This window comes from Nomascus leucogenys, chromosome 2, assembly GCF_006542625.1.
Source record: "Nomascus leucogenys isolate Asia chromosome 2, Asia_NLE_v1, whole genome shotgun sequence".
Taxonomy (NCBI): Eukaryota; Metazoa; Chordata; class Mammalia; order Primates; family Hylobatidae; genus Nomascus; species Nomascus leucogenys.
The window spans coordinates 86,126,070-86,151,643 of record NC_044382.1 but is presented as its reverse complement, the minus strand read 5'-3'; the positions used below and the strand labels follow the sequence as shown (position 1 = coordinate 86,151,643).

The following is a 25,574-nucleotide window of genomic DNA, read 5'->3' as shown; positions in this document are numbered from 1 at the left end:
CCTTTATTAAAGAGGCTCCAGTGAGCTCCCTTGTACTTTCTGCCACGTGAGGACATACAGAGGGTGCCATCTATGAGGAACGGGCCCTCACCAGACACAGAACCTGCTGGCACCTTGATCTTGGACTTCTCGGCCTCCAGAACTGTCAGTAATACATTTCTGTTGCTCATAAATTACTCAGTTTAAGGTACAGTAATGCAACTCATAATGATATTTCAACAATGGACTCAATATACAATGGTGGTCCTGTGAGATTATAATCCTAATTCCTATTGCCTAGTGGTGTCGTAGCAGACATAACATCCTCATGTGTCCATGATGATGTTGGTGTAAACAAGCCCACTGCACTATCAGCTGTATAAATGTGTAGCAATACAGTAATGACGTACAGTACATAATATTTGATAAGAGATGACTGGGATACTGGTTTATGTATTTACTATACTATTTATCATTGTTTTAGATAAAATACTCCTTCTACTACTAAGAAAAGTTAACTGTAAAGCAGCCTCAGGCAGGTCCTTCAGGAGGTATCCCAGAAGAAGGCATTGTTATCATAGAAGGTGACAGCTGTATGTGTGTTATTGCCCCTGAAGACCTTCCAGTGGGACAAGATGTGGAGGAGGATGTCAGTGATATTGATGATCCTGACCCTGTGTGGGCACTGGCCAAAGTATGTCTTAGTTTTTAACAAAAAAGTTTAAAAAGTAAAAAAAAAAAAAAAAAAAGATTTAAAAATAGAAATAGAAAAAAGCTGACAGAATAATGTTGTAAAGAAACAATTTTTTTTTGTACAGCTGTGAAATGTGTTTGTGTTTTAAGCTAAATGTTATTAAGAAAGAGTGAAAAAGTTTAAAAATATAAAGGTTTATAAAGTTAAAAAGTAGCAGTAAGCTAAGGCTAATTTACTATTGAAGAAAGGAAAATGTTTTAATGAATTTTGTGTAGCCTAAGAGTACAAGCTGATAAAGTCTACAGTCCTATATACATAATGCCCTGGGCCTTCACGTTCGCTCTCCATTCACTCACCAGCTCACCCAGAGCAACTCCCAGTCCTGCAAGCTCCATTCATGCCGAGTGCCTTATACAAGTGCACCATTTTAAATCTTTTTATACTGCATTTTTACTGTGCCTTTCTACGTTTAAATTCACAAATGCCATAGTGTTAAAAGTGTCTACAGTATTCAGTACAGTAACATGCTCTACAGGTTTGTAGCCTAGGAGCAACAGGCTATACCATGTAGCCTAAGTGTGTAGTAAGCTATACCATCTAGGCTTGTGTAAGTACACTCTACAATGTTTGCACAATGACAAAATCATCCAACAACACATTTCTCAGAACATATCCCCATCATTAAATGATGCTTGACTGTATTTCATTATTGCAATCCTAACAGACAAAGAGGGTTAATAATACGCTTTGAGGGAAAAAAAAGTCATCTTTCAAACTAAATGCATAAACAATAGCATATATATCTGTGTGTATGATACAAAAAGAAGAATTGTAATTCAGTGAAATCTTTGTGGATCATGGAATGGACTATGTGTGTGCTGAATGAAACTTCAACACTAACACGAGGCAATGACGTTCTTCTGTTTCATTCACAGTTGTGGTCCTGGAGAAGTTAAGTCTCCAGCAATTAGAGAACTTAATTGGGCCCAAACTGGATGTGAGGTATTCTGGCCTTTTGCAACAGACACAAAAACATTTTTTCTCCTTTTTTGCTGTTGTGATATTACTCGGCTTCCAACCATTCACCCTGGCATGGTGAAAGGCAAACCCAGCAGAACTCCCCTTGCTGGTTCATTGCATCTCTGCAGCTCTCCAGGTGGGGACTTTTCTTGGTGACCGTCCCTATATTTCTGGAGTATTTGGAATCAGACTCTAATTTTCTTTGTTATAGTTTTAACTAATTTCCTAATCTAGAGCAACTCCAAATACAGTAAGCTATTTACTGTCCAACACAGCAAGCATGTAGCTAGAGCTCTGTTATTTATACTGACTGTTTAAAGAATCCCAACAAAAAGCTTTCTTACACATTGCAAAAAGAAAAAAAAAACTGTTGATTTACTGGATTGATGTTTTTTCTTTAAAAAAAACTCTGAAACATGTTATTTTTTCCACTCATAAAGGCATTCTAACTTTGTCATCCTATTTTGATCTGTTTAGAGGGAAGAAGGCAGAAAGAAGTGGGTGAAATCTGGCTCTGTATTTTTCCAGTTATGCGACCTGAGGCAACTTTTTGTCTTCAATGGCCCTCAGTTTCCTCATCCATAAAATGAGGGTAATAATATGTATTTCACAGGTTTTTGTAAAGATCAAAACAGTTTATGTGAGGCATTTCTTGAAGTGTTTGGGACAATATGAGAATACAACATATGACACCTGTTGTTATGTTTAAGATCACAGAGTAATACTTCTTTGTTCTCTAAGGCTTTCAAAAGGCTTTGGTGAAAAAAATGAATCGGAACCTATCGTTTCTCATAAGTATACCTGAAATGCCGAAACAAGAACTGTATTCAATAATAGTGAGGTATGTGTGCAGAGTGCAGTATTTTAGCCAACTGCAGGACGCCATTCCTATAGTTGCAGAAATGAAGATATCAGTGTGAGAAGGTAAGTAAAACAAGTAATCATGATATGGGTTAGAAGAGCAGAGGAGAATATCAACCTAACTCAGCTGAAATGGCTTACACATGCAGTAGTATATTTTCTTAGTTAAATTGCTCCAGTCTACCTAATTTGAACTGTATACTGTCTTAGTACCACCACTTATAAACACAATTTAAAATAAGAAAAAAGAATAAAAGGGGGCTTTAAAACTGCTACCAAATTTGTCACTGCACTGCCTCATAAGAGACAAGCAAGAGCTAGTCTTATCGACAGTGTTTTCCAGGCACCTGGTCCAAAACTGGACGAAGCACCATAGGGAAGGATTTCCTGGGCAGCAGCTGTCTTTCAGAAGTCACTCGTGGAGAAACACACTCTATGTGGACTAATTTGTTAACTTTGAGAGCTGGATAATTAAGCTTTAATTAACACATTTTATCAAATGACAAATTCCTCTCTTGCTTAAGTATTTTCTCTAACTATGTAAACAGGTTTCAACTAAGTATATAAACAGGTACTTCAGACTATTATCATTTTCATCAATTCAAGAGGTTGCCTTTATACATGATCTTAGATCCAATCTCCAAAATTTATTAAACATTCATTTTATGATTATCCACAAAGCATGAAATTTTCAATAAGTATAAAGCCCCATAAGACAAAGTAAATGTTTATCAACAGTTGAAATGAAAGGATATTGGTAGAAAGAACACACTATTTCCCACCCCTGCCCCCCACGACAAACACTACCAGAATGCAATGTTTATTCAGGCTCTCAACCTCTTTGGTTGATGGTTCTATTTAAATAAACCTGCAGCAAAATGAGATAATCAATTTGAGTCATGTTTCTAGGGTTTTAGAACTTAATTGCTTGTATTAATTATTCATACTCTTCTGGCAGAAGAACCTTAGCTTTATTAATAATATCTGTTCTTGGGAACCATATAACTCTTTTGTCTCAGGTATCTTTATGTGTTATTCTTCAGGTTAAAAAGTTGGAATACTAGAAAAAAGAAACACAAGGGAAAAGTAACCTAGGTGTGGAAACCCATGAAGCATAGGTAATATCACCATTTTCCCTGCACCTTCTTAAGAGCCTTCGAAGGTCCAGAGAGAAAAGGTAAATATTACAGGGGTCCAGGTGTAAAGTCTATAAATAATATAGTAATATGCTGAGTGGAAAAGTGCACCAGACTGAAAAAGCAGGATGCCTGGATTCTACTCCACCACTGCCACCAACATGCTGAGTAGCTGTGATGGTTCTCAGTGTTTTCCTCTGTCAGTCATGGCCAGGGTGTTGGGTTACATTATCTCCTGTGTCCCTTCCAAAAGTGCTCTATCTAGACTCCACTAAAACAACACACACACACACACACACACACACACACACACACTGTGAGGCTGCCTGGAACAAGGGTAGGACTGGGCAAGGTGGTGGCTTGTAGGGAAAAGATTCTGAACACAAGTCCACATCCCAGCAGGAGTCTGGGATGAGTTGGGAGCGGGGAGTGGGAGAGGTGAGAGGATCATGACCTTGCTACTTGTTGGCACTCATTACTGGGCAATAAAGCAATAGGGACTAGTTATTTTAAGCCTTCACAGCTCAGTTTCCACCCCTGTAACACAATGGCTATCACGCAGAGCCCATATGAGAATAAAGTGCTCTACAAATGTCTGTTAATACTGAGAGATGTGGTGTTCCACAGAATACAGAGTTTTGCCCACCAAAAATTTTGATTCTTTCTAAAACTGAGGATTGCTACTGTCTTAAGATTTGGAGTGAAATAAATATAATGACTTGGATGTAACTTCTAGACTGACTAATGAATCAAACAATAGCTGGTACTGCATTAGTATATATCGATCAGCCCAAACTCCTGCTAAGTAGCTAAATAATTATCTTTATTTTAGATAAAATAGAACGTTTCATGATAAAGAGGTGTAAGAACATCAGAAGAGATAAACAGTCGTCATTTAATCTAGATATCCTAGACGCTCTCCATTTCATAAATTCTTCTATTCAACAAAGTAATTCATCAAAGGCATACAGATATGTGATTTAGTTCTTACATCTTTAAGTTAATTTATATAATAGAATCTTAAAATTAGACTACATCTTCTGTTTGATCACATCAGGTGATCCTTTTTGTTTCTTGGTTAAGTAAATATGGTCACTAGACATGGGACCCGGGCAGAGGTGTCTACCTTCAACATTCACCATCATACTGCAGTACAGACTGTCCTTGCAGAATGACAGTAATGCTACATATTTAGCTGCAGCTGGGGGCGGAATTGTAGGGGAAAGTATTATATAATTAGACTATAATTATTCTAGCATTGTATAATAAAGAGCCTCATTTTCCCAGTCTGCAACAAATGATAGAGTTGCTTGCCTGCCTTGGGGTACAGGTATATGTGCTAGATGTCCCTGAGTGCCCTAAGGAGCTGGGGAGGGGCCATGGCATGGGTCACTGCCCCTATCTGCTGGGCCTGGATATAGAATACCTGGGAATATGCACATAAAATCATGCACATGTTCACACACACACCCAAAAGGGCGATAACTTGAATAAGTTATCTGCACAGCTGAAGCTTGTGTAGAAGGCAAGATAATCCATGTGCCAGGCAAACCTTCTTTCCTAGGGCCACTACCTTCCTGGGTCAAGTCCATTCACCAATTTGACACTGATTTGTATTAAGAACTTGAGCCTTTTCATTATGACCTCAACAATGGGTCCAATGCCCCCAACCAGTTCTAGTAAGTGAGGGGTCAGAAGTCTAGTACTTACATAATGGTACTTAGAAACTTGCAAAGTTCTGAATCTGATAAGACCTTAAAAAGTCTTTGATGCCCTGGCTCTAAACAGATTTCAGCAGTACAATAACCTGAAGGCTTTTCTTTATGCTCTTGTGTTGGCTGGGGATATTTATTTCAAATTTCCAGGCCTGCTTTTGCCCTGCTCATCATGGACAAGGTGCCCCTAACATTCCTGGGACAGCCCCCCAGTGCCCCATGTGCACTGCAGAATCTGTATTAGGGCATCTCCTGGCACCTAACATATGCCATCACATGTAATGTTGCCTAAAAAAACGGAAGCACTTATTTAAAATCAAATAATGGAATTGCCTATCAATGCAATGAGGTGTTGCGCTGTTCATTTTTTATTGTGGGTAATACACAGTTGAAGAATTAAACCACAGTAAAATCCCCCTCTTTCTAATTCTATTTATTGTGTAAACATCTAAAATAAAAGTACTAAGTCCTTTAACCTTCAATTAAAAACAGTAGAGACCCCCAGGAATAATAACAATTAATCTACATTATTAAAAGGCATAAATTACGGAAGTAAAGGCAAAGTGGGTCTCTAGAAAAATTCTATGAAGTTCTCTGAAGCTAACATACACATAAAAAGAAACCAAGGGATCTAGCTTACTTATATGTTCAAAAAGTCTTTGGCAATATTTCTTACCAAGGGCTGTTAAAATACCTGAATTCCCAAAATATCTGATTTCCCACTGGTTTGAGATTCTTTCTTTAATACTTTTCTACCTAAGAAAGTGATGGTTTATCCCCACACTTTATTTCTTAGAGCACTCTACCCACCAAAAAGTGACTTCCCTGACCAGGGTGCACCCCAGGGGAACCTGCTTCTCTGGGTTTATGTCAATTCATTTTGCCTCCCTGGGACAGAGGATAATTAAGTTTGAAAAGGGTTTTGTCATCTTTGAATGACAATAAGTAATCAAGATAAGGCATATACTCACTATAACAGGATGCTCTCCTACTTATTTTGTGTTGAGCCTCAAACTCTCCGTGACTTCTCAGTCAGCCAGAGAGAGAAGCCACGCTACAGACTTATCTGGCATCCCACAGCCTGAAGCTCCTGGGGACTGGGCCCTGCAGTGGCCCATGGGTGGAGAAGAGCCTTCTCCTTTCCCTGCTCTCTGGATGAGAAGGGAGGAAAACATCAGGGTCCAAAAAGCCTGCCAGAGTGGAGCCTGAGCAAAAGCAGGCAGGAGCTAGGACCCTGATATTCCTAAGAGGGCCCAGGAGCAGAACATCCCCTAGCCCAGCATTCTGGCCAGCAGCCAGACACCCAGAGAATCCCATCCCTGGAATGGAGCACCAGTGACAAGCCCGCTCTTAAAACACTATATGCTTGTAAAGAGACTTAAAACTGGTTTCTTAAAGCTACTTCATGCATATTGAGGCCACAAACAGACTTAATAAAATTGCTATTGTGGTTACTTAGCCATTATTATGGTTAGCATGATAAATATCGCCATTAGTTTGCCCCTGTGCGTAACAATCCAAGTAAAAATGTATAAATATTGAAAGTAGGAAGTAGAAAATAATCCTCAAGGCTATTCTTAATCTCGATCTAATTGTGCAAAAATTAAACATTTTCCCAGGTTACAATTTTAAAATTCTGTAAATAGTGGAAATAGTGTCAAAAGAAGAAATGCTTCCAATTTATTTCTTTATATAATGGGCCTTCTGGCTTAGATACTGCTGTTGGCCAGCTGCCATTCATTGCCTGTTTAAAAGCTTCAAAATCCCTGTGATTCAGCTATGAACCCATGAACATCAGCCTGTTGACAGATAAGATTTTCTAAAGAATTGCTAACCTCATGTTACTGAATCATTTTGCTACATACCGTAATTTGAACTGGGAGCGAACTTCCCCATGTTCTATTTGAATCAGTTCATTATAGCAAGCAATTATGCTGCTATTCTCCATAAATCTCTGAAAAGAAAGCAAAGACAATACATAAGACATATATAGTTACTTCTTAGAGAGTCAAATAGAGAAACTTAACAGTTGTTCCTATCCCCAGGTAACTCCGTTATATAAGACAATTAGTAGGTAAGATGAGATGAAACAGCTGTCAAGGTGTTCAAAGTGCTTGTTTAAATGTATGAGAAACAACAGAGCAAGTAATACTGTACACTTCACTTCCTTCATAACAAAGGTAGAATAAACTACATTACGAACACTCTAGGGCACGGAATGCCTGCCCAGCCATGTAAATGACTGAAACATTTTGCTTCATATTGCACTAATAAAATCATCTAAAACCCAACACTCAGCATGTTCAGTGTGCACCACATTATCAATGATCTCTTTGGAAGGGAGAGCCTACTCTTTACACCCTTCCTAATTTTCTGAGTGCCTAATGCAGGGGAAAAGTTAAACACAGACTTTTCATATGATCTAGCAATTCCACTCCTAGGTATAGACTCAAAAGAACTGAAAACAAGTACTCAAATAAATACTTGTACATGCGTGTTCATAGCAGCATCATTCACCATAACCAAAAGGCAGAAACAGCCCAAATGTCCAACATTTGAACAGATAAACAAATTGTGGTGTATACCTACAATGGATTATTACTTAACCATAAAATGGGAATAAAATACTGATACATGCTACAACATGTATGAACCTGAAAAAAGTATTAAATGAAAGAATCCAGACAGAAAAATTCACATATTGTATGATTCCATGTATATGAAATATCTAGAACAGGTCAATTGATTGAGCCAGAATGCACATTGGTGGTTGCCAGGGCTGTGGGGAGGAGGACTAGGAGTGACTGCTTAATGCGAACACATTTGGGAATCATGAAAATGGTTTTTGTTTGTTTGTTTGTTTTGCAACAGGGTCTCTCTCTAACTAGACAGAGGTGGTGGTTGTACAACACTGTGTATGTGCTAAATGTCACTGAATTGTTCACATTAAAATGGCTAATTTTAGTCTCATCTCAATTGAAAAAAAGGCTTTCATGTATTTATAAATAAACTTAGTGAATGAATGAACAGATAGATAAGCAAATAATAACGCAGAAGAAAATGCAGCACACATTGTCATTCATCAAAGAACCATAAAGCAACCATTTATGGTAGGCATGAGCTGCTCAAGTCCCGTGTTTAAAAAGCAGTAGGCCCTTTTTCACTTAATCCCAAAGTAATTTGGTTTACATTTCTTATATATGCTACGTGATTCAGTGTAGGGTATATAGGAAATTGAGCACTTCTCCGACATGTTCACGTCAATACTTAATGAGAAATAATGAAATCAGAAAAAAAAAAAAAAAAAGCAAGTAAGGGAAGAGATTTAAGGACAATTCTACTTAGGAAAGGGGAAATGTTTTGCATTTTAATTGATTAAAAAAACACATCATGCAAACCTTTCTAAGCATTTGGCTGGAAAACTATTAAGTAGAAAGATAAGCAGAATTCCAAAGTATTCCAAACTACCAGTCACATACTTTTGCTTCTCAGGTAGCTATATAGGTGGAGGAGGAGAATACTAGGCCCTGCTGAAAGATGTATTTCTTAGAATTCCTTCACCCAAGTTGGCCAGAGAAAAAAATCAATCCCTCTCCTCACTCCTTCCTCCCTCTCTCTCTCTCTCTCTCTCTCCCTCACACACACACACACACACACACACACACCACATACACACTGGAGTGGATGGCTCCACATATCTGGAGTGGTTGGCTTCTCCCTGGCTTTCCCTGAGCCTCTGGTCCTCCACAATTCTTATGTGGAAGCTGGGAAGGGCTAAGTAAAGACAGGAAGCCATAAACATACACATAAGGGAAATACTTTCTCTTTGATTTACAGAGCAAAGTTAAACAGGGTTAGATTCCATTTGCGCTTTTAGATGGATAAAAGCTATATATCAGCCTGTAACAGAACTCAGGGAGTTGTTAGCTGATGTTTTGTAAAAACATGAAAAAAACCATGATAAAATACGTTTTGAAAAATGCTGGAATAACATAGAAAGTTACGTATGTATATCATGACACTGTTTTGTAAATAATACACAGTGATTTCCATTTCTGCCTAGAAATAAATCTGAAAGGCTGGTGGCATAAATAATTTTAATTTTTAGCTTATCTGTATTTTCTATAACAAACATGGATTAGTTTTTGCAAAAAATGGAAAGAAAATGTTGGGATAAACAAAGTTAGCAGGTTTCTTTACTACGGGACTTCTCACAGTATTTAAAATGCTAATGTGCAATGTTGCAAAAGTGCTTTGTGGATTCTCAGGTGTGGGAGGAGGGGGAACTGAGTTTTCACTGATTCCCCAAACTTACTTGATCACAGAAGGCTTTTTTCACGGACCACGTATTAATAGCTTTTGGTACAGTGGTGTTCTGTGGAACACTAGCTTGGGAAATCTAACTTTAGTGAACCCAATATAGAGTTTGGAGTTAAACAACATGTATTTGCTTCTGCACTTTGTCATGAGTGTGAGCTCTGGCAAGTTTAGTTGTTTTGAGCCTGTTTCCTCCTCTGCAAAAAGGGAGAAAATATCAAATCCCTCATATGTAGAGGAGGATTAAGTGAATCACTGGGAACTGGGCCTGACAATAAATCATAGCTCCCCACTTCCTACTCCACAGAAGGTCTCTCCACAGAGAACTGTGTCCTACAGTTGTGCCCCCGGCAGGCCTAGCACATTGCACAGAGGCAGAACTCCACAAACACTTGTTAAATTGAACAAACATTTTTGCAAATAGAAAAAGAGGCACATAAAGTTGATACAAAAACAGTTGCAACTGTCCTTTGCTAAGATGCTCGTTTCTAAAAGGCTCAGCATGGACTGAGCATCTATATACTCGCTGCTTACACATAGCTCCAGAGCCTTCAAGGGGAGTTGTTGTGGGATATGTGACGGCACAATTTGTTCCTAGATCCCCACTCATGGACCGCAGACTGAACCACCAGCCAATTAGCTAGCAACACAGGGGTGAGTTTCAGCAGATAATCTAATACAATCAAAACAGCTCAGAGATGGGAAACAACCTCATGGAAGGCAAAGATAACTGGCATATTTGAAAAGGTGTTTGGGAAGAGAGTTGTGAAAGACAGGATTTTGCCCAAAAAAGGAGAACCACCACATGAAGATCAGTCTCAGCTGATGGTGTGCCACAGTAATGCCAGGAGAGCTGTTGTAGGTGCAGCGTGCTTCTCCTGGAACGAGCCCAAGCTACTGGGGGCACCCTGACCTAACAGGCAAATGGCCTCTATCAGGGCCAGCACTGAAGAACACCAGGTGGTCCCTGACAGCTACCGATGTTCATGCCCCTCCCCCAAAGCTTTATTCACTGAGGCTGACTGCAAAACACAGTAACATGTCTGGATAGTGGGAAATGAAGCCTTCCAGAGCACCATGGACCGGTTATAAAATGTGTAAGAAGGAAACAATGGAACTTTGGTTAAATTTTCTCAACAGCATTTGCACCCAAAGAGTGTCAGTTGTTTCTCCTGTGAGCAGATGTGCAATCTCAGCCTTCCAGACAAGATGCTATCGCTTCAAATGGCAGCAATTCTAAACCAATTTGAGGTAGGATCACTGAACTAATGGTAGAATTCCAAAAGGACACTCAACAGCACGTACATGGGTCCTAATCGATAAAACCCACAGTGTGTCATTGCCATTCTCCAATCATCTCCCAGGTAATGAGGAAAATCTATGTCCTCACACTCCATGAGGTCCCAACTCAAACTTGAAAAGGACAACATCGGAATGGGGTAGAGTCGGGGGGTCAATATTACACAGAAGTTCTATGAAGCCTGTGAATAATTTTAGAGCTATTTCTTAGAAAATGAGTGAGTAAAGAAAATCTGTCTCAACCACATGGCTTCTTTGCTGATTTTTCTTTTGCAACTCTTCATTCCAAAAACTCAGAAGCATTGTCTCATACATTCTCATTAAGATATAGCACCTAAGAATAGCTTTCAGAACCAAATGCCAACCTTTGCGAGAAGAGATAACAGACAAGAGGAAAAAGTGTTAGGAGCGTGAAAAATATTGCTAGCTGGAAACATTCATTTCTATCACACATCGTGAGCCACTAGACTACCTTGAATCTTCTCTATAGCACTTTCTTCCACACTGAAGCATACCAAAGCACAAAACAACTGCATCACAAAGGTAGTTTTTGCTTCTCTGTGGTCTACAACTAACAGGAATATATACATATATATATTTAAGCCCGGAGTAGCAAAGTACCATTACTAAAAGCACACAGAGGATTTTCATAATTCACAAGGCACAGGCAGTACCCTATTTTTTAAGGAATACATCACTCCACCTACTTAGGATTCAGATTACTCTTTTTTTTTTTTTTTTTTTGAGACGGAGTTTCACTCTTCTTGTCCAGGCTGGAGTGCAATGGCGCGATCTTGGCTCACCGCAACCTCCACCTCCCGGGTTCAAGCAATTTTCCTGCCTCAGCCTCCCGAGTAGCTGGGATTATATGCATGCGCCACCACGCCCAGCTAATTTTGTATTTTTAGTAGAGACGGGGTTTCTCCATGTTGGTCAGGCTGGTCTCGAACTCCTGACCTCAGGTGATCTGCCTGCCTTGGCCTCTCAAAGTACTGGGATTACAGGCGTGAGCTACCGTGCCTGGCTGGGATTCAGATTACTCTTACCAAAAGATCTTGAGACACCGGGTATGCCTAGTTACTTAGTTTGTTGGTAAGTCTCTTTGGAATAACCAATCTTAATCTTCAAGTTGAATATCAGTGTTATTCATGATGTTTACAGTTTAAGCCAGGAGGTCACAGGATGCTATAGGATTACTTGCGTTTAGATTATCAGCAAAAGCTGTATAAGTAAACCATGGTCCTCTATCCTATTATTTTCCTAAGGGAAACCTTTGATTTTTTACATAGGAGTAATATATATACTTGTTATTTTAAAAAATTAAAATATGAAGTAAGGTCTTCCACAATTTCTCTATAAGGACTTGTTTTCTTTTAGTATTAGGGAATATAGTTCTTTTAAACATTCATGTTTTGATGATCTTTTTCCTCCTCCCTTTCTTCTCTTTCTTCTCTTTTAAGTCCATTCTATCAGTTCCTTTCCATTTGCATGCACACAGCCTTGCCTCCAGTCTAATTTCTACCCTGAGATGCTGGGTGAGCTTGGTTATTTAGTTTGTTAGTGAGTTTCCTTGGAGTAATTCTTTTTTTTTTTTTTTTTGAGACGGAGTCTCGCTGTTGCCCAGGCTGGAATGCAGTGGCGCTATCTCGGCTCACTGCAGGCTCCGCCCCCTGGGGTTCATGCCATTCTCCTGCCTCAGCCTCCCGAGTAGCTGGGACTACAGGCGCCCGCCACCTCGCCCGGCTAATTTTTTTTTGTATTTTTAGTAGAGACGGGGTTTCACCGTGTTAGCCAGGATGGTCTCGATCTCCTGACCTCGTGATCCGCCCGCCTCGGCCTCCCAAAGTGCTGGGATTACAGGCGTGAGCCACCGCGCCCGGCCCTCCTTGGAGTAATTCTTAATCTTCAACTGGAATCTCAGTGTTATTTGTGTAGTTTGTCACTCAGAGAATTTTTCTTTGCTGATGTTAATGGTTTCAACCGGGAGTTTACAGGGTGCTACAGTCATCATGGGCCTGTCCCTAGGGTATAAGCTCTGGCCAGCCCTGATGAACAGAGTCTTGGGTGCCAATTTGGTGAATGTATCTACGTATAATCACACACACATTAAATCGAGTTGACTGTACTGATTTAAATAAGATTACTTTATTACTTTGGGACGACAGAATTTTAATCTGATATAATAAGATGTGTTTTTATGTCATTGTGTATCTATTGCTAAGATATATGGAAAAAACCCAGAGAGCACAAAAGGCAAAGAGCTCGACTGGAAGCTGCTCGTTACTCTCCCATGAGAACACAGTTTCTTCGTTTCCCCAGCAGTCCTGGGGCTTAATTTCCTTAACAGTTCTCCGTGGTGGTTTTGCTTTCCTGTTAGGGGACAGTTAGGGGTTAAGGTGCCTGTACCTGAGAGAGATGCTGGACATCTTGTACATACCCTGTTGAAGCCTGCGTGGAGAAGAGGAAGGACTGACGCCTCTTCATGGTCATCCGATCTGCAGCAAAGCAGAAAATGTGGTCACTCAGCAGATACAAACCAGGATTCCTCACACTGAAACACGGAGAGAGAGCAATGAGGCCACACAGCGTTAGCTCCAAGAGTGGCCTCCTGACGAGCACGTGCCCACGGGGCACACCTGCCTTCAAGGATACAGACCCCACATCTACCTTCCAGATGCAAAAAGAACAAAAACAGCAGAGAAAGCTCCAGCAGTGTACCTGGAGGTACCACCCTCAGTACACATGAATGGCCCTTTCCAACTCAGCTGCCCTTTGGGGTTGAGCCACATGTATGGGAGCAGTCCCATAAAGGGATGTGTTAGGTGCACTGTTCATTCCGAGACCACTGTCCCCAAACCATCTGGAAGTATGACTCCCACACCAAAACCAAGCTGGTCCAGCTCTCAACATGAGGCAGACAGCCAACATTCCAGGCTGCAAGACCCCCAATCCAAATGGGAGAGAAGTATCAGCAGGAACACACAGTTAGAATGGAAGGAGAGAAAACAAAAATGGATAATTGCTACTCATTTCACAAGAGGATTTGCTATAGTGAGCTTACTGCTGAGTCTCAGGACTTCAGTTTGAGTACAAGGTGGGATGTGGATTGGCTTGTCATGAAGACATGCCATCACTGGGCTCTCTGTCACCAAGATAGAGAAACAGTGTCTGACACAGCCAGCAAGTAACATGGGGGACATATCCTAAGAACCAGGGAAGAAAAATGGAATAAAAGGTATTGGGTGGAAACGCAGATAGAAAACAGGAACAGAAGTCCCAGCGCTGACTTGTGGCGTTACCCATAGCTGACTCCTGCCCTAAGGGAAAAGCTATTTTACCCACTTTCTTTTTCTTCTGGAACTCCAAGTTCTATCTTCTCTGACTGTTAAGAAGGCCACAGAAAGGGTTCCAAGGGTATTAATAATGTTTTATTTCTTAACCGGGTGACACAGACACACATTCATTTTATTACTACTCTCTCTATATGAAATATTTTATAATTAAACCAGGAAAAATCGGTGACATCATAACAAATAAGCCATAGTCAACCATTATTTGTCAAGGACTAGCAAACCTTTTTGCCACATGAGTCAGAAAAACAAGAGTGTTTTGTTCTTGGACCCGTGTAATAGCCAGGCTTGGGAAAAATGCTCTGTGGCCTTGAACATTTCTGGTATTGATGTCCAAGACTCTATGACCTCATTCAGATCTCAGAGTGTCCAGAAGATAAATGTAAAAAAGAGGGCTGAAGGATGCTGATCTTCTGTCTCAGTTCCCCTCATTCGTTCCCTGTGGAATCTTAATCTCCCACCAGGATGGAGAGGTGTAATAAACCAGTGAGGACAATGTCTCTACTTTCTCTGGACCACATCCCATGGTGGGTATCAAACAAAGGAGAAGACATAGCTCCTAGGAAGACACTCAAGGAGTAGCAGGTAAGTAGGAGTCTTCAGTGAGGGTAAGACTTTGAAGCCATGACTTCCTGTTGTATCCACATGGCTTTGGAATGAGGCACTTCAAGTCCCCTGGGCCAGACTTTCCTGGCCTTTGTCACAGAATTTGTGCCAAATGCCGTAATGAGGCCAAATCCAACAGGTCCTAGGTCCTAATTAAGGTCTTATTCTCTCCGAAGATAAATACAGCCATTAAAAGACTACAACAAATTTTGTTACCTGCCAAGATTTCTACCACTGTAGCTTGTACAGACAACTTTTCTTCCTGCTGGCTCTTTTACTTTAAGTGCTGGCCACTTCAGACGATAAACCCAGCAGAGCAGTCGCTCATCCTACAGTTTCATTGCGCCTACAGCACAATCCCTTTTCTTTGCCTTCCAGCATTGGATAAACTCTACTGTCCTGCCTCTAGCCACATAACAGTCCCAACATCAATTTCACAACCCTTGTCTTGTGGATTTAGTGCCCCTTTATTCTCATGCTTGAATATGAAAAAAAAATGTTTCTTCTTAAATGAAAAACAAGCATATCCCCATCTCTTTTCTTCAAAGAAAAAAAAAAAAGATAAACTGCAACAATGTTTTCTCCAGACCACCTCGTCCTCAAATTTTCCATTCATTTCTGGCATATAATGAGTAAACTTTCTCCCTGAGGTGTATGACTAGGTGCTAAAGGCAATTACATAAGATACAGAGAAAAACCTAAATATTTCCAGGAACTTGTGAAACAAACAAAAGCCCCAAAGCAAGATCAAGATCTAAGGCTGGTGTTCTAGGACCCAACACACGCCCATTGCTTAGATAGCTCAAAAACCAGATTACATCTGACAAATATTTCAGAATGAACAGTACTCCTTCCATCTGGGAATGGGAGGTGCACTTACACTCGTGAAACCACTGCGAGGATCACCGTGTGCTCGGAGGGATTTGTGGCCCGGATCGACCTGCAATGAGAAGGCTCCAAGTCAAACAAGGTGACCTGGGCTTTGTTACATTAAATGAATGTGGAACTTCTTCACACTGAAAATGATAAAACATCAAATCTTTCTCTAAAGAAAAGGTCTCAAAACACAGAGAAGACAACAAAGAAAGATGCCCTTGTGGATTAGGACAATCTCTTCATTTCGTTAAAACATTTTTTTCTCTTAACTCCCAGGCAATTATCCAATAGGTCAGACCTGCCAATTTTCCACTTAAAAAACTGGCAAATTCCACTTAAATTCCATTTTTTAAAATCGAAACTCCACTCTTCAAAACAAAAATAAATTGGCAGTCCTACAATCCTCTTCTTATCAGTATGTACCTGGGAGAGCTCATTGGGTTTGATCTTTTTTCTTTTAAAATAGCAGATAGTTCCGAAAGTTGAGCTTATGATAAAAATTAAAGCACTTGCTGGCAGCTGGATGTACAAATGCCGGTCAAAGCCAATTAAAGGTGGTACAAAGAGCCACCTCAATTTTTCAGTCCTACTGTAGTTTGTGCTTAAATACTTTAAACAACTTGATCATCAGCTGGGGCTGAGAAATGTTGCAATATAGTACCTGTCACCGTATAATGTTTGTTGTACTAGGACCACCTGGATATAGTTAGTTTATTCCCTAGGAATTAAACAGGACCAAAAAAATCAGGACATAGAATTTTGAGGTCCATGAATCTTCTTAGCTGTGCCATGCTACAGCCCAGATTCTGCACTGTTCTGGTCAGGGGGTTGTAAATTGGACAAACTTTTAATAAAGGCCCACACACTTGAATCTCAGTGTGAATCAGCAGCTCGCTTTGACCTATTCTCTTGGTCTGGCCTCTGCTTATTCTGAGATATCTTGGAAGGGAACCATGATCTCCAAGAACAGAATTACTCCAGAGTAATTTGTGAAACAACATGCATTTGTTTTTCTCTCTGGCTGTGGGCATTTCTGCTCCTCTCTACTTTAATGTGTTTGAACTACCACTCCCCAAGGGACAGCCGGCTCATATTGCTTCATCCTCTTCAACTCCAACATTTTCTGACCTTTCTCAAAAAATGTACCTTCTGCATCTCCTGTTCCTTGAGCCCTCACACTGTGTGGGAGGAAGGCTCCCGGAAATGATCGGCTGCCATATTCCCGGGAAGTGAAGTTTCCTCTGTCGATAAATGGTATTTGAAAGAGATCTTTTGGAGAAAATGCTATTAACTCACAATGGGGCAGGAGGCATAAGTCAATATCCCTCCAATGCCGGCACAGACTACTTCCCACTCAGCCACCCCACAGGGCAGGTCCTGCTAAGGTGAAGCTACACTTATTTTATACTCAGGAGCCTACTGGATGGATACTCAGTGGAAATACCAGTTAGCACCTAATGAAAAAATACATAGTGTTTTAGAGGCATACTCTTATCTCTAGGGAAACACTATGTACTTCTCACCTTCATTCAGTCTTTCCCACCCCAGTAGGCATCATGGGCACACTGCTGGGCTATATCCTAAGGTGTGGGTTTTAGGAAAGAGGCTAAAACATGTACTGAGCATAACTGGGCTGGAGCACACACTCTCTTGGTTTCTTTTGGGACTGGCTTCCATCTTTTGGGTTGCTTCCTGCTGCTTGTCTCTTTTCTCTCGTCTCTCCAAAGGAACTGGTATGGTAAGAGAGACCCAGGCCTCTTCCTGGATGAGAGGACTAAGGGCAAGGTGGGGCTGAGGCTCAAGGACGCATGTTAGGCTAAGGTCCAGTCCTAGCTCAAGGGTGAGGAATCTAGCGCCACAGGTGACAACAAAGAATGCACATCTGCCAGGAGCGTGTCACCCACACATCTCCCCAGGGAATGTGTGCTGGGAGTCAAGCATTTGGAATCTGGCCACCCTCAACATGACCAATAATGGTCGGGAAACACACTGCCAGATATGTACATCTGACTTCTAAACTGCATAGACCTCTATTGGTTTTCTGTGCAGCTAACACAGAAATATATTTGGTAGGAAATAAAACTCTATTTCTTTATATTCAAAGAAAAATGTAAAGCTTGTCTGCTAAACTGGGCCTTTGCCTGAATTAAAAGATTTCTTCCTGTTGATTTATTGTTTATAAGTAAAGCTTATCTTAAGTGATTATATGTAGGAACACAGAAGTGTGATATTTCTACTATAAAACTACATAGGAAAAGTAAGTGAAGGCCAAGAAAAATCAGAAATACTTAGTTTTACAAGACCCAATTCTACTATAAAATCATCAAAAATATTTCCTAATACTAAAAATAGCATCCAGATATTTTATGATATACTATATGTATATTTATATACACTATTAAATAGAAAAATATTTTTATGCAGAAAGATGAGATTATTTGAAGCCATTAAAACATATCTAAAACAGATGCTTAAGAAAAATTCTTCTTTGGGAAACTGAAAATCATCAAAGAATAGCAAGATGATGCCTGCGATAAGACACTTCTCTTAATCTACTAATTTCTTGTCAGGGTACCAAAGTTCTAAAAAGCCATTTTCCCACCTTTTATTTCACTTACTAACATTCAAGAAAATTCCAGCTCCCCATGCAATTGGACTCTGTCTTGGTCTAGCATTTAATTAGTGACCTCTTCCATCTAGCTTCAAAGCATTCCACTTCTGCTAAATGAATCCGTTCATCCAGAGCTAACTCTTATGACTGAGCATTTATTTATGAACAGGCCTGTGTTTCCTTCCCAGAGTGCAAGCATTTCTATAAACAAGCAGGGGGTTTGGGTCCCTGGAAGATTTTCTGTTGCTGCAAAGTGGCTGCCTTCGCTCCATGACTGGGAAGCCTGCTGTGGGATCTACCCATCTGTGTCAGGCAGGAAAAAATTTATATTTCACACATTTCCGATGTTCATTTTGGGAGAGAATAATGAAGATTAAAATAGCTAGTTTAAATCCAAACCGTATCTGTGTAATGCGAACTCTGTGAATTTTAATGTTTTTTATGAGCAATACACAGGGTGGGGGGAATACCCTGAGGTTTTCAGGGGAGCCCAGCTCACACCTCTAAATTTAGTACAACTCAAATGTGGGAAAGTAGAAGAGGAGAGAGAAATCTACAGGAAGGAGCTATAGCTTTCACCACAGACATCTGTATACACTGCTTAAAAACATCAACGCATATTTTAAAAATATTTGAAATAAACTAAAGATATCTATAAATGAAATCCATTGTAAGATGTAAAATGAACATTTACTAAGCATATTAAATTAGAGAAGGTACCTGCACACCGCTTCTGCATCGAAGTTCTGAGTTTGTCTATGATCAATTACGATAATTTCATGATGCTTATCAAGAAAGCATTCAAGGGCTGACTCTGGAGTCCGAGCAATATTGCATCTATAACCAGCTCTGTCACAGGCCCACCAGAAGCCATCACTCTGACTATCTTCCTTTGCAAAGATCAGCAAAACCTGAAACACAACAAAAAGAGCATCTTGATATAAATCATCACCCATAGAGACTATTAAAAACAAGCCTATCGGCCAGGCACAGTGGCTCATGCCTGTAATCCCAGCTCTTTGGGAGGCTGAGGCAGTGGACTACTTAAGCCCAGGTGTTCAAGACCAGTCAGGGCAACACGGCAAAACCCTGCCTCTACAAAAAATACAAAAAAAATTAGCCAGGCACAGTAGCACATGCCTGTGGTCTCCACTACTCAGGAGGCTGAGATGAAAAGATCGCTTTAGCCTAGGAGGTAGAGGCTGCAGTGAACCATGATTGCACCACTGCACTCCAGCCTGGGCAACAGAGTGAGACCCTGTCTAAAACAAAGCCAAAAACAATCCCCCCAAAACAACCAAAAGACCAGGCCTATGGTACACTGGTTAAAAATGAGGCCTCTAGAGGGAAGCTACCAGGGTTCAAATCCCAGCTCCTCCAGTTGGTTACAGTGGTCTTTGAACAAGTTATTTCACCTCTTAGGCCTATAGTTTCTTGGCTCTAAGAGTGAAAGAACAGTGCCACATAAGTTAGTTCTGAGAACTGAATAAGCACAGAGAAGGTGCCCATTCACTCTGGTGGTGATTGTTACTCACTACAATTACAAGTATTTCTAATTTCCTAATTAGCTTTGTTTTTAAATAAGAAGTAAAATTATTAATGAGATAGTTAACACAGGTTAGATTATGGTTTACATTTACAATACATATATTTGATTCCAGTTGCAAGTGGTATTTGACTTTTAGTCCCTGGAGGCCACCTCTTTGAACTTAGCACTAAAATACCTATAGACATAAGGAAGTAAGGGAACTCAAAACAACCTCAAAAATGAATGTTAACATCCAATCTTTGCCAGAATCTAGAAAGAATGATCATGAAATGTAAAGCTGATGGAGCTAAGTCAAGGGAAAAGTGCTTCTATTGATGAACTGCCTCATTGAGAAGCAATTCCACCCACAGGAAAGAAGGTAGCAATACTTTACACAGTGTCCCCCTCATCATGCCTTGGGTCCAGGAACACAGATTCTCTGCCAGCCAGAAAGACACAGACTACCCTACCACCACCTGAGCTCATTTATGTATTTATGGTCCATGTCCCTCACTGGAGAAGTAAGCTTCGGGAGAGTGAGGGCTCGGCCTGGCTTGTTCCCTGCTTGTACCCCCCATGCCCAGCACCAGGCTGGCACTTCCTAGATGTTCAGCAAATATTTGAGAAATGAAAAAATAACTACCTGTGGGGTCTTCTGAGAAATGCGAGAGGGCTTTACTATGAATAAGATGTAAGACCACCTCCCAGCAATAGATCTAATAAGAAAAACCTACAATAATCTCAAGATATTGTTAAGGCACTCAATATTCTTCTGCACCCACGTCTGGTTTAAACAATTAGCAATAGAGGGGTAGTTTCTCAACATGAAGAGCTTTTGAGTCAATAGTCAATATATTCATCATGGTGAAACACCAAACACGTTTCACTTAAAATCAGAAACAAGCCAAATTGTCCAATCATTACCACTACATTTGAAAAATTTTTTTTTGTTGTTGTTTGTTTGTTTTTGAGATGGAGTCTTGCTCTTGTCACCAAGGCTAGAGCGCAATGGCACAATCTTGGCTCACTGCAACCTCCGCCTCCCGTGTTTAAGTGATTCTCCTGCCTCAGCCACCCGAGCAGCTGGGATTACAGGCGCCCACCACCATGCTCTGCTAATTTTTGTATTTTTTTAGTAGAAGTGGGGTTTCTCCATGTTGGCCAGGCTGGTCTCGAACTCCTGACCTCATGATCCGCCCACCTCAGCCTCCCAAAGTGCTGGGATCACAGGCATGAGCCACATGCCCAACTGAAAAATACTTTTATTAATTGAAAATTGGAAGTATATAGAAAAGTAGAAACAATAATATAAGAAATTCATGTACTCCTTACCCAGCTTCAGCAATAACCAACTCCTAGCCAGTGTAGGTTCATCTCTATCCCTACCCATTTTCCTAGCTCTTATAATAGATTGTGGCAAATCCAGCTATTTTATCTCATCCATATGCTTCTGTGAAAGATAAAGATTTTTTAAAAAGAATAAAACCAGAATATCATTTCATACCTAAACCTCTCCAATAATTCCTTAATATCAATAAATATCTGGATATATTATATACGCCATTCTTCAGCCCAGGAAGCTCCTAACTTTTCGAGCCACAGAGTTCCTTCCAGGAAGAAACAGGAGGTGGCTCTCCCAAGAAAAATGAACGATACAACCTTGTGGATTTTGATAATGAAAGCCTTCAAATCAAACTGTTAACAAGGGAGCCTGAATGAGAAAAATCAGGTAGAATAAACTGGTTGGTGCAAAAAGTCAATAACCTTTTACTAGGTGTAGCTGTGGTATTAACACAAGAAACTCAATATGCCGAATCTAGAAGTCAAAAAAGGTGAAACGTTTCTTGTCTCTCACCTGTCTGGCTGAATTATGGATTTCTAAACAACAATCTCAGCAATTTATATTTCCTTGACACCATTATGCCTCAATCTTTGACTAATACAGTAAGAATACAACAATTCTCTTGTTGGGCATTACAACAGCTATCACTGATTTTCAGAAACACTGCTTTTAAGTGCTTACGGTATGTTGATGAACAAAATAAAGACTCTTTGCATTGTAGTGGTAGAGGCACACATAATAAATAGAATATTAAGTAAGCACATTATACAGAATGGTAATAAATGACAGGTGCTATGTGAAACCCGGCAGAGCAGAGTAAGGGGGTCAGGAGTGGGTGCCAGCAGCAGAAGGAAGTAGGCAGTTAGGATAGGTCCTGCTGAGAAAGTGATGTGTGAGCAAATGCCTGAAGGGAAGAGAAAAGCAAGCCCAGTTTATGTTGGAAGGAAAAGCATTCCAGGCAGAGTTCTATAAGCCCCTGGTGTGTTCTAAGGACTGCAAGGGAGCCTGGGTGACTGAAGGGAGGGTGTGAGGGCAAAAGGGTGGGAGCAGGTCAAGTTCACGGCAGAGGGCTAGACCATGATAAGGCCTAGGCCATTTGAAGGTGTTACAAAACTGGATTTCACATGGAAACTCACAAAACTGATTGAAGGTGGACAGCTGTATTAATTGTATATTTTTATTTTCTGTGTTTCTGATGCTTTGACTTCTGGGGCTTTGCTGACCCTGGAAGGACTGCCCTTCTCAGGGTTGCTAATTCCTAGAGATAGCACACAATTCTCCTGTGAGCATGCCCTTCATATGCAAATCAACCGATCCAGAGCCCATTCCCCAACCACCACCACCTTTGGCTCTTACACTCCAGGCCACAATTCCCCAACCCTAATCACCCTAGGGCCAGGTACCAGACAACTAGAACCACCAATATGTCCCAGACTTTTCTGAAATTAATCAGACTAGCCTAGCCTAACCCTGCTCACCCTGCCTCACCCAAGCCTTCCCATGGAAACCACAGTGGAGGCTCCTGGCCGCAATCTCCTCCCACTCCCTCTGCCTCCTGACTGACTGCGGTGCTTCCCACCGTGGCCCTGGGTGTCATGCTGTGCCTCCCGCTCTGGGAACTGTAACGATTTTTTCAATGCCAATTGTTCCTAGATCTGTTAGCCTTACCATACCTGAATAATAAAATCTGTATGTGTTCCAAGGCCAACAGATCTTATTATTTAGGTATGGTAAGGCACCCGGGAGAGAATTTCTTTGGCTAATATTTAAATTTTTTCCTATTTATAAAAAATTTAGAAAGACTGCTTTTCGATTATTCAATTCCTAAGCAAAGTGAAAATTTATGGGAATAAAGAATATATACTTCAGAGTAAAACACTACAGTAATCACCTTTTAAAAATATCTGCCTAGCTCTTAAAAATAATACCGTCTCCAGGAAAGAAGTAGATCCAAGTAGCCCAAATTGGACTCTTTGTTCCCATCTCCCAGGCTATAGCTGGGCTAATGATATTCTGTTTCCAGGAATTTGGAATTTGAACAGAGAGACATAAAGGCTAGGAACTGGGACCTGTGGCCCATTAAGAATAGAGATATTGGCTAGGCACGGTGGCTTATGCTTGTAATCCCAGCACTTTGGGAGGCCAAGGTGGGCGGATCACCTGAGGTCGGGAGTTTGAGACCAGCCTGACCAACATGGAGAAACCCTGTCTCTATTAAAAATACAAAATAAGCCAGGCGTGGTGGCGCATGCCTGTAATCCCAGCTACTCAGGAGGCTGAGGCAAGAGAATTGCTTGAACCCGGGAGGCAGAGGTTGCAGTGAGCTGAGATCGTGCCATTGCACTCCAGCCTGGGCAACAAGAGAGAAACTCCATCTCAAAAAAAAAAAAAAAGTAGAGATATTGATGGAAGAATGTTAAACTGCTGATGTCAAATGGCTCAGAGATGGCGCATGCACACCCTTCACAGGCCACCCTACCTTTTCAACTCTTTCTTGGAGTCTGAAAAAAAAATTGCACTATCCTTCTAATACATTTCTTATTTACTTATGTACTTTTTTGGTATAAGGCAGTTATTACTTGCAACCAAAAAATAAAAACAAAACAAAACAAAAGTAATGCAGTCCCTCTTCAGCTTTAATATTCTGTGTATCAGTATTTCTCATTTCTTTGACATGGCCATTTTTTAAGATTTATTGACTATTAACTGAGGTCAATAAATGATTAACTCATATAAATGATTCTGCAAAATATATTTTTGAAAAATCATTACTAATGGTGTTATAACTGAACTTGATCTGTAAAGAGTAACAGCAAACTGACCTTGTGCTTGCTCAAAATAATATGCTCAACATTCATTCAAAGAATATTTATTGATGACTTCTTATACAAGATGTTAAGAACTGGGAATAAAAAGATGACAGAAATAGCCATAGGCCAGTCTCTTCCCCTGGGCTCCAGTCAAGGAAGCAGATAATTATAATAAATGCACCAATAAGTGGTGACCACAGATAAACAAAGCATGGACAAGAATCCAAGCACAGGATAACAAGCAGAAGGAAGTAGTTTTGTCACATCGATCTCACTGTACCCTTGTAAACACAGCAAAAGAGGAGAAGATGCAGAACTCATCTGGGCTGAAGCCTGGAACAATGAGGAAACCTCTTTCTGGAGAAGAGCTCAGCCAACTTGTGTTCTGTCCATAGTCAGAACATAGCTATCGGCAATCCTCATCTTGCATGGTAGAATCAGACTATAATAATGACCATGCACGAGGGTTGAAAACTTACGTAGTGGGTACATTTTTCACTTTTCGGGTGATGGGTACACTGAAAGCCAGTACACAATATATACACGCAAGAAATCTGCATTTTTATATTCTATAAAAATAAAAATGAAAAAAATGACCACGTAAAGCTATCTTAATAAATAATGGTAAAAATTATGATTGTTTTGTGACCTTTAAAAATTTGTGTCAACATACTGAAAATTTTCTTATTCTTGCTTATAAATATATAGGGAAATGAAAAAATATAAAGCTAAAATTTATTTAATATATTGTAACTTAAAATATTAGAAACATTGAAAATTAAGATGTTTTATTTATTTTAAAAAATTTATCAAGAGTAGTTTGGACAGTGCTTGCCACCTTCTTCTAGTTGTATTAGTTATGATACGAAGTGAGCATCTTTCCTATGCCTTGGCAAATTGTCATACTCCTAACTTTGGATCAGCTGCTGACATTTTATCCTCTGTGCTTTCAGTATCATGCAATATCCCCAGAGCTCCTTTAATTAATGTGAAGTTTTTTGCTGGCCTCACTTCCTCTATGACATCTTCATCCTTTTTGCCACACCACTGTCCTCATTTATGTTGATGAACTTGCATTCACTAACTTCTACCAGCTACATGTCTAGAATCTCTCAAAGACAGCAGTGTCGGCATTCCACAGTCAACTATTTCTCCTCTAAGTCCATTTACATTTGATTCAAATTTCACTCACAGCATTATCATTTTTCATCTCTTCATTGCACTTTCATCTTTGTTAGCTCATTCCCTCTTTTGATGATCTATTTTTGCATAACGTCATTTGGGTTTATCACGGAGAGATAGGAGGCAACACAACTACATGCTTTGCTGTCTGTACTTACGCTGAATAACAGATAGGCAGAAACCAACCAGAGTCTTTGGCTAAAAAAAGTTATGGTTAAAAAAAGCGATAGGTTACTGATGATGCTGCA

General features: G+C 40.2%; 1 protein-coding gene across 5 annotated transcripts in view; it reads right to left on the bottom strand.

The window, feature by feature from the left end:
- Window positions 1–25,574, bottom strand: part of PDE8B (phosphodiesterase 8B) — a 225,671-nt gene that overhangs the window by 94,506 nt on the left and 105,591 nt on the right. For all 5 annotated transcript variants that reach the window (XM_030800342.1, XM_030800346.1, XM_030800360.1 and 2 more), the window contains 4 exons: window positions 19,185–19,375; window positions 15,858–15,917; window positions 13,459–13,516; window positions 7,271–7,359 (listed from right to left, as the gene is read on the bottom strand). In XM_030800342.1, the coding sequence (XP_030656202.1) occupies window positions 7,271–7,359; window positions 13,459–13,516; window positions 15,858–15,917; window positions 19,185–19,375 (398 nt within the window). The remainder of the gene's footprint in view (window positions 1–7,270; window positions 7,360–13,458; window positions 13,517–15,857; window positions 15,918–19,184; window positions 19,376–25,574) is intronic.